The following is a 16785-nucleotide window of genomic DNA, read 5'->3' on the forward strand; positions in this document are numbered from 1 at the left end:
TACGTGAATACTGGAGGCCACAAGCTTTAGCACATTGGCGTATTAAGAGTGAGATTCCATGGATTGGTGCGAGATTCCTTTAATTTTTGTAACTCTTAGCACATGAGCAAGGTGCGCACAGGGCCGCTAGACGGGCGTGAGGGGTCGTGTGACGCTTTCACGTGGAATTCAGCGAGAAGGCAGGGGGTAAACCCGTAGATGTGCTTGGTGAGTACACCATTTGACTTTCAGTGCTCGCGTGCCCTCGTAGCTAAATCGGTAAGACAACGGGCTCTCGCTTTGTTAGTCTGTTAGTTCCAGGTTCGATTCCCGGCGGTGCCAGTGAATTTTTATTTGTTCGCTGGAGTTTTCTGGTGACACCAACGGTCGCGAAAGAACCCTTGGGGGGTAGAGGTAGAAAGCTTTGCTTTAAAATGCCAGACGGGTGGGATACGAACCCACGAGCTCCAGAATACGCGTCTGGTGCGATGACTACTACGCTACCTACTACTGGCATAGCACTGGCAATGACGACTGCAACCTTGATATGTGTCCTTACCGAGTCCCTCGTCCCTTATCTTTCTGTTCTGATATATCTATATCTATATATATATATATATATATATATATATATATATATATATATATATATATATATATATATATATATATATATATATATATATATATACAGAAAGAAATGCCGGCAGTCTACAACTTACCAAATGCCGAGTTGGTAAGGCATTCGAGATCTAATCGAAAGGCGTGGGTTCGGTCCCCACTCTGGGCGCGTGTTTTTCTTTCTTTCTTTCTCACGTAATTAATAAAAGTTAATAATAATGTAACGTCACTAACGGTAAAAAAAACAAATAGTCTAACCTCCCCCTATGCCTTCTTTGGCGTTGTAGACTGTCGGCATTTCTTTCTGTATTTCCTAACGAGCCCCTCATTTCCAAACCCTATATATATATATATATATATATATATATATATATATATATATATATATATATATATATATATGACACGGAAATAAGAGTTGGCAGTCAAGAAAACCTCGGAAAGCAAAGGGGAGGATGTGGTAGGTCATCGACATTGAAACAGATAAATTATTTGGAAAGAAAGAAAGAAAGTGGAGAAAAAATGCCCACCAGGTGGGATCCGAACCCACGACCTCCAGAATACCGGTCTGGTGCGATAACCACTACGCTACCGGCGGGGCGATTTTCCCCTCTACTTTCTGGGGTATTTATGTTTAGGTATTTTTGTTTCCTGTGCTTGGGTGTGGTAGCCAGCGCCACTCGGACTACTCGGGGTGAAGGGGACCTTCTTTTTAACCCCCGGGCCGTGACTCGAGTGTCTACGACATGTCGAGAGTGGTCGACCAGCGTTAAACCCTCTTAAGCTTCCCATGGCACCAAGACTGCCAGAACAGAGGCCCTCGCTATGCATGTAGCGAATAAGTATAGGAAATGAGGGGCTCGTTGAAAATAACACAGAAATAAGATTTGGCAGTCAAGAAAACCTCGGAAAGCAAAGGGGAGGATGTGGTAGGTCATTGAAACCGATAAATAATTTGGAAAGAAAGAAAGTGAAGAAAAAAAAGTGGAGAAAAAAAATTTCTCCACTTGATTTGTGTACTGGATTTCACCGACACAGCCAGTACCCGACCAGAGGGTGATATTTTCGGCATGTATGTAGTGCATGTCCAATGTTATCTATGGCGTATAGTCTTCTCAAGTCCCGCAAGGCAACGTTCAATAGCAACGGCGAGAGCACACATGCGTTCCTGAGCATAAATTAGCGCGCTCAGCGACATTCAAGGGCCTGGTCACGGCTGCTGGATGAAAGGCAGTCTGATTTGATTGATTGTGGGGTTTAACGCGCCGACGCAACGCAGGCGATGAGGCGCGCCGTAGTGGAGGGCTCCGGATTAATTTTGACCACCTGGGGATCTTTAACGTGCGCCCAAATCTCGAACACACGGACGTTTTTGCTTTTCGCCTCCATCAGAAAAGCGGCCGCCGCGGCCGGGAATCGAACCCGCGACCTCGTGCTCAGCAGCGCAACGCCTTAGCCACTGAGCCACCGCGGCGGGTGAAAGGCAGTCTGCACCATGCCACTTGGCGCTACATTACACAACCATGCTAATTACACAATCGGCTTTACGCGAGTAGCAAAGCATCTCTCCACCAAATGTCACGTTTGCTTGGCGATGCGAATGTGTGCTATGTCACAGTAACCCGAAGAAGAAAGACAGAAAAGGTAAATGATGGTGAGAATAATTACATGACGCGTGCGCGTTCTGCAATTGGGCACTCATGCTTTGGCAATTACATCATCGCAATTACTACATCATAAGGAGTGTTTAGGTGCCTACGTAATGTTATGAAGGAAAGGGAATTTTCGAACGAAGATTTGCAGGAATAATCGAAGGAATCTTCTGCAAGCTGCACTGCACCATATTTTATTGATTATGACAGCATCGCGACAGCTGAATTTTATTCATGCAGTTAACAGCTATTCCCGTTTAGGCGGGGAAATCGTACAGGTGAGCTCTAGAGCGAGCCCTTAGCCAGCGCAACGCGCAGTCAGTGTCGAAAATGCAAAGGTCGACCTTCTGGTTACAAATGTAGTTGCACTGCCTGTCCAGGGCGGCTCGCACAGATGTCGGGTCACACGTGATGGTCACGAAGGCACTATTTTCGAAGCGGGGATCCGCGGCGCCCAACATGTACACGCCGTCTGCCTTTAACCCCCGGAAGCCGTCGAAGAATGCGATGATGTGATGCTCCGTGGCCGAGTCCGGCAGGTTGCGCACGAGCAACATGGTGACGGCCGCCTCGTCGAGTGTGCTGGTCGCCGGTGGCACCATCAGGTTCGGGGGTGACCAGGGCATGCTGGTAGGGTCGAGCGTCGACATTCGAGGCGGCGGGGTGGCCGCTGCAGCCGGCTGCCACGTCGGCAGGGGGGGTCGGTCGGGGTTGAGGGCGCCGTGCGGCTGCGGCACCGGCTCCATGGAATTGGATGCGGCACTAGCGAGCACGGCCTGCATCTCCTCTACGGTGCAGAGAGAGGCCTCTATGCGGCTGGGACTCTGCCCCATCATGCAGCGGTTGTGAGCATGTACCACAGCCCAAAAGGCAGACTCCTCGGATATCATATGAATGATTGCCTCACCCGATGGCCGTCCCTCGGTTGTGTAGACAACGTACACGCCTTGGTAGGTGACGGAGTGCGCGTACGGGCCGAGGAACTCGGTAATGGTCTCGTGCTGGGCGCCGTCCGGGAGACCTCGGAGATGGAGGCACACTTTGCCTGCAGACAGCACAGGCAGCATCCCATACGGCAGTCCCTGGTGCGGTGTCGCCCCAGATGTCTGTGGCCGTTCCTGACGCGAAGGCCGGACGGGTGGCAGCGGCGGCGCGCCGAACCTTTTAGGGCCCATGGCAACGTTTCGGTGGACTCTCGCTTCTCGGTGAAGCTTGCAGATTTGTCGGCTTCAACTGCGCAGCTTCTAAGACTCATATGTAGCCATGCTGGCATGTCCCCCACCCAATTATAGTTTTCCGCACACCGCGTGATGGCAGGATGGTTCACGCTGCACCGTCGGACATTCGTTTGCCGAGGCTTGGACGCCGGTGGAGCACCAGAACCGCGGAAGGAGAGGAAAAAAACAACAGACCAAAAGTTATAGCTACTTTTCACTTCGTTAATGCGGATTACGCGCAAAGGCGTCAAGTGTTTTACAAATGCTTAATTTAAATGGCTTGGCTGCGCCAGCCACGAAATATCGCGTGGAAGCAGCATACATTACTGCTAATGAAGCGTTGTTCAATACCCATTGTGGGTAAGTGTAACACGCATAGGCTTCAGAGAACGCATACACTATTCGGAATACGGGCACAGATTTCATGCGGCAAGCCGCCTAGTGCTCGCATTGTAAGCACTACACACCAGCAGCGTCTAGTAACATGCGCTGCTACAGCATACATTATGTTTATAAAGCGTTGTATAACACCTTACTGTGGGCATGGGCAAGTCTATCCTTTTGCTGTAATAACAGCACCAGCTGTCGGATATGGGCCGGAGTGCCGAAGTTTAGGCCTAACATTACGCTTTGAGGTATTGCGACGTCAACCGTTACCTACAACTAGAGGTACGAGTAGAATGCGCACATTTTCCAATGGGTACCAATGGGGACTTTAGACGATGTTAGCACGAAGCGAGGCCTACCATCCTATGTTGAGGCCTAACGTTAGGTAACGTTCTCGTAGAGCCCCACGACATGTAAAGTAACGTCGTACTCATTGTGCGTCGAGGCGCGGGTAATCGCAAGTTGAAGTACAGATGCTACCTGTCCTGTTGCTTTTTTCGCATACAAGCCTCCATTCTGTCCCACAGGATTACGGCCCCAGTGATGTTCGTGGTTGGCGTGTGGCTGCTGTTCCCGCTGTTCATTACGGGGCCGCTGTTCTCCGAGTACAAGGACGTGCTCTTCGGCCAGTGCGAGAAAAACTGGTGGCGCGTGCTGCTACACGTCAACAACTGGGTGCCCTTCTTCGAAATGGTGCGCCCCGACCGCTTATCTCTGCTGCTCCTGACTTCTAGGCATGCAACAAGTCACGCACACATCTTGGCATCCCCCCACTCGTAAATGGAAACTGCGGCATCTGGCAAATAGTACATGATGGCGCACGACACAACGCGGGCAAGCGGCAAGACACACAGCAACATGGAGTGCAGCCGCCGCAAAAAAAAAAAAAAAAAAAAGAAGAAGAAGAAGAGGCCTGCAATGGCGACTGCACAAAAACCGCTAGTTTCTAGGGCCCAGTCTCGAAAGCCGGTTCACAAAAGTACTATTACCGCGTCTACAGCAATGCACACCAACACCATTTACTCCGGTAAATTTAGCCCAGCTTGCTGACCAACATTCATGAACAGTTGCCGCGACATAAGTTCGTAGCCGCGGCTTTTCAGAAACAACCCAATTTTCGATTCACGATTGATTACATTTCTATCCTCAGTTAAGTCGCAGTTTAGGACACGAACTAATTTTTTTGTCGTAGGTTGATATTTAGGAGTGCTGAGTGGTCCGGTGTAGAAGGCACGCCGGCAGGATACCAGTGAGGCTACAGTAAATAGGTGCAACCTTCTAGGAAGGCGCCCTGGAACACAAATAGCGCTCTCACCAGCACAGTATTTGGCCACCTTGGTGTAGTATTCCGCCGCAGACTCCAGCAGCCGCTGAGCAAGTGACCAAGGCCACTGAAAATTTAAGCTTGGCCGTAAAAAAAAAAAGGACGGTCGAGAATAATTCACGACACAGCGCGAACTATCAACTGAATTTCCTGATGGTAAAGTGCACACATAAATGTTGAAAGATTGCACAACCTAGGGAAATGCAGCAAACTCATTCCCCTGCTAGATCAGTTCATGGGATAATCATTGAGTAGGTCATTTTCTGTTAAAGAGAACCTGCAACACTTCCAATAAGCGTTTTCACTCGTTCCTTAGCGCCTGGAAACACTACGAAAACTGTAGTTATCGCCAGCACTGAGCGGCACTGCGTGATTTGCTCGTCACGGCAGATACGCCTTTCAGTTTCTGCTTTGCTTTTGTTGTTATTTTCCTTGAAGTGGCTATCGAATGCGTTGGTTGCCGCAACCAAAAAGAAGCCGTCCAATAGCTGAGACACCTGTCAAATGACGTCGTTGCAGCGTGCAAGTGCACCGCCAAGACGGGGAAAAGAGAAAAATCGTTTGGGCAAGTTTTGTATTATCTGTGTTTATCTGATAGGCGTACAAAATTAATGTTTGGTTGAAATGCTACGTGGCCCCGTTTTCTAAGCGCTTGATGTGCTTGTCGACTGCGTTCTGAAAGCATTTCAGATTAGCGGAAAAAGTTTTAAAAAGTACTGCAGGGTCAGTTAAGGTCACGGAAGCTGCGCTAACGCACGTGTCACCCTTCCTGTCGATAACTAATGCTTCGACAACTTCACGTGCGAGACGGTTGTGTTTCCGCTTTAAAATATCAACTTCGTCAATGCGCGCGGTAGTAATATCGGCAATATGGCTGGGTCGCGTTGTCTTGAGTGATGCGACGTGTTTTCGTGCGCCCTGTCAGTTATGCACCTTTCGGTTTGCCCGGCGTAAACGTTACCACATAATTATGGGATAGAACATTAAAAAATACCGGTTCGGTTGCGGTTCGGGTTCCTGCGCATTCGTTTCGTTCAGGTTCAGTTCCGGTTCGAATAATTCACGTACCGAACCGGGTCGCGAACCGGTTCGATGAGTTGAATTATCGGCTGAGAGAAAAAGATTCAGTAGCTTAAAACGACAATAAAAACACAGTGCAAACAAAATTCAAAATGCTGCTGTTTCGCAGTAACAGTGGCGAAATTTCCGAGCAAACTTTAATCAATTGGGCGAGATATTAGGAAAACAGATGAGTATGACGATTACTCAGCTACTTTCCCGCACAGACCTTATGTTGTCCTATATAAACTACATAAAGTCACCGCCAAGAGATATGACGCTGGGATATATTTTCTACCCTTTGCTTTTTTGTTGACATATAAATGCTCGCGATGAAATCGGCCATCACGCTAACTGTCGAACCCTAAAGTCAACTGGCCCAGCTTTCACTGATTCTAACCTAAAGTTAGGCCTGCGTACTTGCGCGTTTATACCACCGTTTAATATCAGCGGTGTAGCATAAAAAAAATCCCACAGCACCCAAGTAAATGCTACCCATGAATTGGCCTATTTGGTCACCTAGAAATCATTTGTTAGCTGTCACCTTCTCGAGGGTGTAAGCCCCAATTTTATTAAAGTAAGCTTTACAACGTGCAGTCATCGCAATAGTGCTCTGGTCAATGGAATACATTTTGCGATCGCTATCACGGAAGTTTGCGTCGCAATGAATACGCCATCGTTCCACCTTACCCCCCGGTCATCGTTCTGTCCGCTACATTGCAGAATCTTATAGCAGATTATGCCATTACAAACTGAAAGGATAATTTGACGAGCGAAGCACGAGATGAAACTTTTTAAATGCAGAGCATTTCTTTAACTCACGATGTCACCCGGCGTTGGCGTGCCTCGGCGTCCGCAACAGCCGTTCCAGGTGCGCCCTCTCCCCCACTCCTCCTCTCCCACATCACACGCTACCCTCCTCGCTCTCAACAACAGGTCCGCACCTCTCCCCCTACACTATATAAAAAAATAATACTTACCGGCGCCTGGTTTCGATCCCACGACCCTGCGGGCGGAACGCAAGGTACACGGTGCTCTACCCACTGCGCCACAAAGCCGACACAGAATGGAAGGCTACGAACGCGCCTTATATCCTTGGACTCATTCAAACTACGTCAAGAAGTTGCTGATACAACGCATTCACTACCTGTGGGCGGAACGCGAGGTACATGGTGCTCTTCCCACTGCGCCACAAAACTGACACAGAATGAAATGCTACGAACGCGCCTTATATCCTCGACTCATTCAAACTACGTCAAGAAGCTGCTGATACAACGCATTCACTACCACCAACTCCCCAAACACTAAACGTTAACGCAATACACCCACCCCCTATGCGACGCATTTACTCGAGTCCCCCTCGCGGGGAGATGGGCCCTTTTTGGGGGGGCGCTCTTTTATCTGTCGCCAGCAGTTGAAGCCCTCCGGAACGAGTAGCAGTGGAAGCCGAGTAGCGAGTTGGGCATTCAGTAAAAGTGCACCTCCGAAAACAAATCAGAGCTTAAAACTGCAGAACAAGAAGAAAGGACGAGCGGTGGGCGAATGGGACAGTGTGGGACCGGCCTGCCTTTCATGCATATGTTATCTGTTTAGTGCTACGAAATACGCAGTGCCTGCAAGGTCGTCAGATGCAGTTTCTTTGAAAAGGAATAAGTGTGCACCTTACGATAACAGTTTTCCCTCCCCGCCGCGGTGACTCAGTGGCTAGGGCGTTGTGCTGCTGAGCCCGAGGACGCGGGTTCGATTCCCGGCCGCGGCGGCAGTGTTTCTGATGGAGGCGACAAGCGAAAACGCCCGTGTGTTCGTGATTTCGGCACACGTTAAAGATCCCCAGTTGATCAAAATTAATCCGGAGACCTCCACTACGGCGCGCCTCATCGCCTGTCTATAGCGTCGGCGCGTTAACCCTCATAATCAATCAATCAATCAATCAATAAAACCAATAAACGGTTTTCCCTGCTACGTAGCTGTTAAAAAACGCGAACTTGTCCGCTTACCGTCCTGAAAAACTGACAATTATACCAGGAACCACGGCACTCGCTTCATTTGCATTGATTACACGTTTGCTTGTGAAAGGTCGGTTAAAGAAATGGTTTGTATACAGCAATATCCACCTTTTAGTGTTTTGCTTATTAGATTTTGGTTATTGTGCGCGTAATAATTTAAAACCACGTGAGATGCCTTTTCTTCATGTTGTTTTTCCATGGAAACACACCTCTTAAAAACATTCTCGCGTTCGATGCTCCGAGGCGCAGCTTATGTTGCAGGGCGGTAGAAAAATTTAAACCGCTTGGGGATATTTAACGTGCGTCGAAATCTCGACACATGGGCGTTTTCGATTGCCGTCTATATTATAAGAAAGGCCGCGGAAACGGCGATCGAACCCGCATCCTTGTGGTCAGCAGCAAACGGCTTAGCCGCTGAGCAACTCTTGCGGGTCACAGTTGCCAAGTATTTACCATTTCCAGGTGTGCGACCTGTTTAAGGCACATTCTGAAAACAAAAACGTTTGCACACTTCGGGTGTGGGCCTTCGCCGTTGCACAGTGGAGCACTCTTGCAGCCCTATTGCTCCTATGAAGTCGCAGCGAGGGAAGGGCAAAGCCGTTTCAGATCGCCTGCGAGCTGCCGAGAATGACATTTCGTTTGGCCAGCCTTGCACTCTCCTCGTACTAATAGCAGCAACATACTATTGCTACATTGGTGCGCACTCCTTATTCCTGTTGCGACTAAAAAGAGAGCGTTGGCAGTGTTATGGTTGGTCTGGAGGGAAAAGTGCATGAGAAGGTACGAAGTTGATGGTACGCGAAAGAAAAAGTCCTGAATGCCATTGACTGCCCAATATCAGCAATAGATGGCCGAACCGTTCTTCGTAACTTTTGTTACTTTTGACTTCAGACACTTACGCTGAAACAAAATGCGGAAACAAGAACAAAACTTATGCTGAAAGGATGCCTTGTGGCGAAGTTATCGGCCAGAAAAGTAAGCTTATTTAAGGCAAAAAAAAAGTGACGCAAAAAATTAATTTGATCTTATTTTTGAGTAAAGAACGATTTTGTTTTTTGCTACTATTGTTAATGTGTGAATGGATATGGAAAAAAATTCGTACAATGGTCTGGCTACCACGGAAAGAAAGGTTGCATTTCCGGGGTGTAATATTATTTTAAAACCTGGGTTGGTTTTATTTTAAGAGAGAGAACGAGAATAAATCTTTATCTATCGAGCAGATGCTGATGTTATGGGCTTCGCCCCGTGGAAGGCATCCCTGGGATTCTTTTGCTTCGAATGAAATCTCCTCCCTCCCTGGTTCCAAACAAACAGCAGAAAACTTTATTACGGCAACCTGTGGCTACAGCAGTCTCCTATAACGTACATTTATAAGCAGGGCTGATTGTTAAAGAACAAAAGACAGAAATGCTTGAATTACTGGCGCGTATTGAAAGTTTTAAGGAGAAACAGAATAGACTGAAAAACTCCCTTTAAAAACAAGAAAAAGCCTAATTTTCGCATTAGGCTAACTAACATCATCTATCCTGACAAACCTCGCACGGTCTACAACATTACTTGAGGAGGTTGTGCTCATATTGACAGCAATCATTTGGCACCGCTAGACTTTTGTCCATGTGTGTTAGGAGGAGTGTGTGTACGAGATTTCGGCGCACGTTAAAGATCCCCAGGTGGTCCAAATTAATCCGAAGCCCTCCACTACGGCGCGCCTCATCGCCTGCGTTGCGTCGGCGCGTTAAACCCCACAGTCAATCAGTGTGTGTGAGGAAAAGTGGTGCGCCAACCCGAGACCACAGCAGTGACACTTTTATACAGCACCGAATAAATTCATGATTATACAAATAATATACGAATTTCCTATGTAAGAGCCAAAAGATGCCCCCACTCCACTGTCATCAAGTTTAACGCTGAAACTTTGTCCTTCTGTCAATATATTACCTGAGGTGTCTACTTGGAGCTAGGGCACCCACTGTCCTAGTTTTGTAGTACTAAGACCCCCACTTCCGCGTTTCGCCGATGTTTCCTTGTCTATCTAGTCCTCTGCGCAGCACATTTGACCAATGAGGAGGCGCGCGCACGTGGTACTGCAGAAAAATTCACAATTTTACGGGCGTGTTTTACGAAAAAAAAAACGGACGCTTTATCAGCCCCTTCAGTACGGAGATCTTATTTCTGCTCCTGCTATTTGAGAGTAGCTATAGCACTGCTTGTTTCGCTGTCATGCCCGTCGTGTTCGTGCCTCTAGCACTGGTTGGTTGCGTATAAAGGCTTAAAATTAGACAGTAAACAGAAGGTTTAAAATCAGACAGACAATATCAGACAGTCAATCAGACAATATTGGGGCTTCGCTACAGCGCGCCAGGTTCTTGATGAATAAATGCAGTTGTCTGGCATCTTGGTTAAATACAACTAACCCTTTTTTATACTGGCAAGCCTGTTTTCGTTCGTGCATTTTAAGTAGCATTATCTGCTCGAAATGTACATGGTCTGCGACCTGATGGGATCTTAGGCGGCGTCATGCATGAGAACCTAATTCTGGCCGGCGCATTGATTCACGGTCCCCGTTGCAAGTTTCAGCCACCGAAATACACAGCTAGCGTGACTGAACTGTCAAACACAGTTTGGTATTACGACTAGAAATCCTCCTAAACAAACGAAAAGAATTAATCTAAAAAAGGTAATTATAAAACATGTAGCATCCTTTCCTAAATAAAGTTGAGAAAAACGCGAAAGCGACCATTTTTTTTTTTTTTGCGCAACTACATATTCACGAACAAGCTAAATGTATACCGATACGTGATTTATGAGATATCTACTATTTGTTATGAACGTGAATGGGCCAAGGACCACGCAGGAAGAGACAAACGCTGATTAACACGTTGAAGACTATATTTAACGGGATGAAGGACAAGCACAGGACGTCAGCATAGTAGACGACAAGACGTTATAGACAGGACGGGTTTGGTTCACACGGAAAGCACAGCGTACAGTTCGAAGGTACACAAAATAGTGGCAGTTCGGAAAGTCCCATAGCAATGCCCGATAAGCCAGTCAGCTCACGTTGCGTCGCGAACTGATTCTAGCCGCTCCAACAGCAGGAACGGCAGCGCCCAGCAGCCAGCCCGGAGCGTCAGCAGTCGGCGCACCAGCGCCCCAATGACGGCGCCCAGACGCGGTCTCGGGCCTTGGCGGAGGATGGCGACGGTCTTGTTAAAGGTTGCTTGTGGACCAGGCGTACCACAGGGTCGTTTCCACGTAACCGCGCCCTGTTCCCCCGCTTGGCCGTCGTCATTCCAGCTTCTGCGATCACTCACGCACTCTCCTCTTCATTGCCGTCGTCGTTGATGCTCCGCTGCCTCAATTGTGCGGTAAATCGCTCGCGTGACCACTCATCACACTACTGTATACAGTCCTGCTTCATGATCGATGCACGTATTGTCTTACCCAGAACCGTTCCTTTTTCGCGATTTTCAAACGACAGTTTCAACACAATAGAAGTTCGGTTCCACGCATGTAGGGTCAGTCGTCTTGGCGGATGATTGTCATGTAATTTGTTTCGGGATACTTTTCATAATAGAAGAGTTAGAGCCGTTTTCTGTAATCATACTCTCTTCGTCGCTAGACATGCTTCTCTGCAGAACAGGCAATGCGGGGAAGCCAGCTTACAAAAACCCGACTGACACCAATTTTTTGAAATTCGGCTTCACTTCTAAACACAAGTGCGTTGCTGAAAAAACATATCTAGGAGCAATTTAAGCCGTTTATATCGAAATATGGAGGCCCTAGGACCTTTTTAACATGAAAGTGTTTTATTCCTGGAAACACGAAGATTTCAGTGACGTCATAACCGTCATGGAAGTGACGCCAGTAGAACGAGCGGCCTCTAAAGGGTGCACCCCTGCACACAGGGTCTTCTTGCGGGGAAGAAAACCTTTAGTATTAAAGAGCATGTTATACTTACGGTTGTTCGATTTCGGGTTTTATATTTTAACACGAAAGTGTTTTATACCGGGATCCACCAAGATTTCACTGACGTCATATCCGTCAGGGAAATGACGCCAGTACACCTTTACTGAAGCGACCCGCCAGCAGGACGTCGCTCGCCAACCACACCCACAAGACAGCCGCCGGCCCGCAAATCATGCTCAGCTGCAGATTTCGCCGCACATTTCTTTTCGTGTTTTGATTGATGGTAGGGTTTAACGCGCCGACGCAACGCAGGCGATGAGGCGCACCGTAGTGGAGGGCTCCGGATTAATTTTGACCACCTGGGTATCTTTAACGTGCGCCGAAATCTCGTACACACGGGCGTTTTTGCTTTTCGCCTCCATCAGAAAAGCGGCCGCCGCGGCCGGGAATCGATCCCGTGACCTCGTGCTCAGCAGCGCAACGCCTTAGCCACTGAGCCACCGCGGCGGGTCTTTTCGTGTTTTACTGATTCCTATGACACACGAATCAACCACGGTTTAGTTTTTTTTTTTTTTAATTTTTGATAAGAGCTTTTCGGTCGGCCAATGAGGAAATTCATTCAATTTTTGACCTGACGCCATCGGTCCCACTAAGAAAGTTTTCGCTATAAAAGAAATTCAGTGTCCTGCCGCTCTGTGAAGAGGGATGACCAACGAAGCTGTGGTGCCGAGCCTCAATGTTAGCGACAATATGCTTTAACCTGGGCGCAGTCCAAGGAGTGCACACAACAATACACGTTTATTTGAAATTAGTGATTGAGCATACTTTCTAGTTAATTACCTGAAGCAAAACTTGGACGGACTAGAGTTTTATTTCAGCGGACAAACATGCGCTGTCCGTTTCCCTCCCGTAGAAGCCGATGTACTGACAGAAGACGGGAATTCCCCAATATTCGCTTCAATGTGAAGTATGTAATTTTGAAACGTTAATGAAATTTCGCGTAATGGTGGAGCTATCTTAGCGGATAATTGTAATATAATTGATGTTGCGATAGTTTCAATGAAACAGTAGTTATAGCCGTCTACTATAATCATACTCTCACCGTGGACGGACGTGATTCACTGTACAACACACAATGTGGAAAAGCCAGCTTACAATTGAGGCTTTTTTTTTTCGAAATGAGCCAAATTTAGAAGCCGAAACTGAGTCGGGTAAAACTGCACTGAGAAGAAAAACTCGGCAACTTTCCCCTAAAATGGGGGTGGCAAGAAAATAGTTCAGATAACGCCCTGAAAACGTGTACGCATATCGTTGTTCGAAACGAAAATGAGCCAGATCCAGCTGTTTCACGGATCAAAAGGAGCCAAATCTATTTGCCCAATGGGAGTTTGCTTTTGGCTTGAGTGTTCAGACTGTTTCGTGGTAGCTTTTGGATTTTTTTGTTTTTTTGCTTTTTCGAGGTGGGTTATTATGAAATCAGACGGCTATTAGGAGATCAGCGAAATGTCTGATCCCAGATTTCAATGACGAAGTGAACGGAAGAAAAAGTGAACGAAGTGAAACTGCGAGATGTCAAACAATGATTTCATTTCGTCTCACCCATCCTTACCAGAGAGAGAGAGAGAAAGAACATTTGCTGAGACCATTTCAGGTGACGCTCGCAGGCGTCAGACGGGGTGGAACCCTATTCACAAGTCCCATACGAGTCCAATAGCTCCTGGCCCCTGGACGCGAGCTCTTGCTGCGTCGACAGAGCGGGACTGGACATCAAGGTCTCCCATCGCTTGGGTGGGGGGGGGGGGGAGGTAGAGTGCACTCCGCCAGTATGTGCGGCAGGGTGCCTTGGGTCTTTTTTCAGAACGGGCAGATGGGGTCGTGTTCTGCCGGGAACATCTTGTGCAATAAAGCTGGGTGCGCCAGTGACCCCGCTTGTGCGCGGCGCACGATCGTTTGTTGTTTGCGTTCGAGTTGCTGGTGCGGCACGGGAAGCCTGCACCTGGAGCTCCTGTACAACCGGGTAATCTCGCGGTATCTCGTAATTGGGTGCGGTAGCTCCGACTCGTCCTCGGCCCTGTCTGCTAGTTCGCGGGCTTAGTGGTCAGCGGGGGCGTTGCCTTCCACTGTCGAGTGTGCCGGAACACACATGAGCTCTATGTCTCATCCCGGTGGGCTGCGCTTTGCGAGAATTGCTAGGGCCGCGTGGGAGACAATCCCCTTGCGGTAGTTGCAGTAAGCCGTCTTGGAGTCTGTGACGATCGTCTGCACGTCTCCGTGCGTGAGGTCGAGAGCGATGGCCACCTCTTCTGCTTGGCTGGCGTCTGTCGTCCGTACCGACGCGCTGGTCACCAGCTTGCCGATGGTCGTGACGGCGGCCACTGCTTTTCTGCTGTGCTGGGGAAGTGAGGCGTCCACGTAGAGGACCCGGGGGTCTGCTTCCAGCTGTCGGGCGAGTGCTTGTGCCAACGCGGCACGCCTCTCGTCGTTCCTGCCTGCCTGCATGTTGCGCGGCAGGGGCTTGGTCTTGGGCGCTTCCCTCCACGGCGGCGGTAGACGGTGCTTGGGTGTCTGTGGTTCTATGGGCCAGCCAATCTTCCGGATGACTGTTCGGCCGTGTTCAGTCTGGCTCAGTCGCACTCTCTGGTTAGACCGATGAGCCTCTATAAGCTCGTGTACCGTATTGTGTACCCCCATGTCTAGCAGCTTCTGCGTAGACGAACACTGGGGCAGGCCCATAGCCGTCTTGGTGGCTTTCCTTACGATCGTGTCTGGCGTGTTCTTGTTCGCATTCGTTAGCTGGAGATACTGGGCCGAGTAGGTGATGCGAGACATGGTGAACGCTCTGACCAGGCGGTAGGCATCGTCTTCTTTAAGTCCTCTGTTCCGGTTCGCAACGCGTCAGATCATTCCGGTGACCTGTTCGGAGGCCGTCTTGATCTTAGCAATGGCCGCTGCCACCTTGCCGTCTCGTTGTAACAAGAGACCGAGGATGCGCAGCTGCTGCGTGGGCTTGATGTCTACGCCGTCGATGGTAACGACCACGCTCGGCTCGGGATCGTTCTTGCGTCTTTTGGGCTGCACGATGAGGAGCTCTGACTTCTGGAGTGCGCAGCACAACCCGCAGGTCGTGGCGTATTCGTGGACCGTCGTTGCCGCCCTCTGCAGGACCTCCTCCGTCCAGGCTTCGGATCCCGCGCGACTCGTCCACACCATGATGTCGTCGGCGTAGTACGCGTGGTCCACGCCGTCGATCTGTTTGAGTAGATTTGGCAGCGGGAGGAAGGCCAGGTTGAATAGCAGGGGCGACAGGACGGAACACTGTGGGGTGCCGCAGTCTTACGAAATAACTCTGGTTATATTAATTTTTTTACTCCCATATTTGCCACTTTAGTGATTAACTAAATATCCGCCGCTTACAAGCACTGGCCAATCTCCCCCCCCCCCCCTACTCCCTCTGAGAGTGCGAACCACATCATTAAGGTGAAGGAGAAGACATGAGCAGCCTTCTTGTGAAGCGTTTTGGAAATTCATGGCAAAGCAATGAAGAGCTTGCTTACTTCAAGAGTGCATTCAGGCGTGTCCAATAAAACTGTTCTAGGGAAGAATTCGAAAACAGCTGCTAATGGTGCCAGGAGGACTCACCTGCTGTCCTGGTATAGTTCTAGGGTCCTTGAAGCCCTGTTGCATATTTTTATAGCCTTTTCTACCAAAACTGAATCGCACCATGCTTGATAGTTAATTTAAACGAATTTTTCATAAAAATGCCGCATCAACTTGCGTTTTTCACTTCAATATGAGCCAAATTCAAACTTATCACCCAAATATTGCTCAAATTCATGGCATAATTTTTAATTACTTGCGGCCATAAACTTCCCCTAAATGACATGTAAAACATATCATACTATAATAGTACTGATGGCGTTGCATTTGGGTCCGGTAACAAACTTCCGCTTGTTTCCCAAAATCGCGTTAGGTGGACCTGGTTCATTTCGAAAAAATTAGCAGTGGCTTAGCTCGGCTATGCCAGGATATATGTAGCGTGAGCTGAGGTTCAGCAATCCAATTCAATCCAATCCAATTCGGTCCAGTCCAGTTCAATCCAATCCAGTCCAGTCCGGTCCAGTCCGGTCCAGTCCAGTCCAGTCCAGTCCAGTCCAGTCCGGTCCAGTCCAGTCCAGTCACTGCTCACAGTCACTGCTCACAGTCACAGTCAGTCCAGTCCAGGCCGGCCCTGGGTCCAGGTCCTAGTTGTGGTCTTCAGTAGCGCCGATGTTCGCGCGGATCCGGTGCACATGTTCACACACAGCTTCCTGGGCAGCCTGTGCGTTCACTGTCTGCGGGGGACACAGCCGGAGCTCTCAAGAAAAGGCAAGGGATTTGGCAAGAGAGGACGGCATGCATTCCCAATAAAAATGAGGGATACATGGTAGGAAGAAATGCAGGTGGGACAGGAAAGGTGGCCAGGGGGCCCATGGATGCCGAAGAATGTGACAGGGAACGGAAGGGAAGGGAATATGTGATAGATGAAGAAGTTCGCGCCTGCCGAATGAGGCACGTGGCCTCACGAAGGACTTGAAGTTGGGTACATAGTGCGTGATGAGCGCTGGGCATTAAAGCGACAGCGGCGAGAAGCA

At 48.8% G+C, this 16785-nt stretch overlaps 2 protein-coding genes across 2 annotated transcripts in view; one reads left to right on the top strand and one right to left on the bottom strand.

Annotated features, from left to right (window-relative positions):
• The window catches only part of LOC144159544 (nose resistant to fluoxetine protein 6-like), a 129998-nt gene that overhangs the window by 93864 nt on the left and 19349 nt on the right, over positions 1 to 16785 (top strand). The window contains exon 8 of the mRNA XM_077691112.1: positions 4384 to 4549. Coding sequence (XP_077547238.1) covers positions 4384 to 4549 — 166 coding nt within the window. The remainder of the gene's footprint in view (positions 1 to 4383; positions 4550 to 16785) is intronic.
• On the bottom strand, positions 2419 to 5500 carry LOC144151409 (uncharacterized). The gene is made up of 2 exons (XM_077682453.1): positions 5172 to 5500; positions 2419 to 3609 (listed from the first exon to the last, which is right to left on the bottom strand). The coding sequence occupies exon 2, from the start codon at positions 3425 to 3427 to the stop codon at positions 2510 to 2512; it is 918 nt and encodes a 305-aa protein (XP_077538579.1). The 5' UTR covers positions 3428 to 3609; positions 5172 to 5500; the 3' UTR covers positions 2419 to 2509.

Source organism: Haemaphysalis longicornis, unplaced genomic scaffold (assembly GCF_048455015.1).
Source record: "Haemaphysalis longicornis isolate Haplotype H1 unplaced genomic scaffold, Haemaphysalis longicornis Haplotype H1 scaffold_1, whole genome shotgun sequence".
In the NCBI taxonomy this organism is placed as follows: Eukaryota; Metazoa; Arthropoda; class Arachnida; order Ixodida; family Ixodidae; genus Haemaphysalis; species Haemaphysalis longicornis.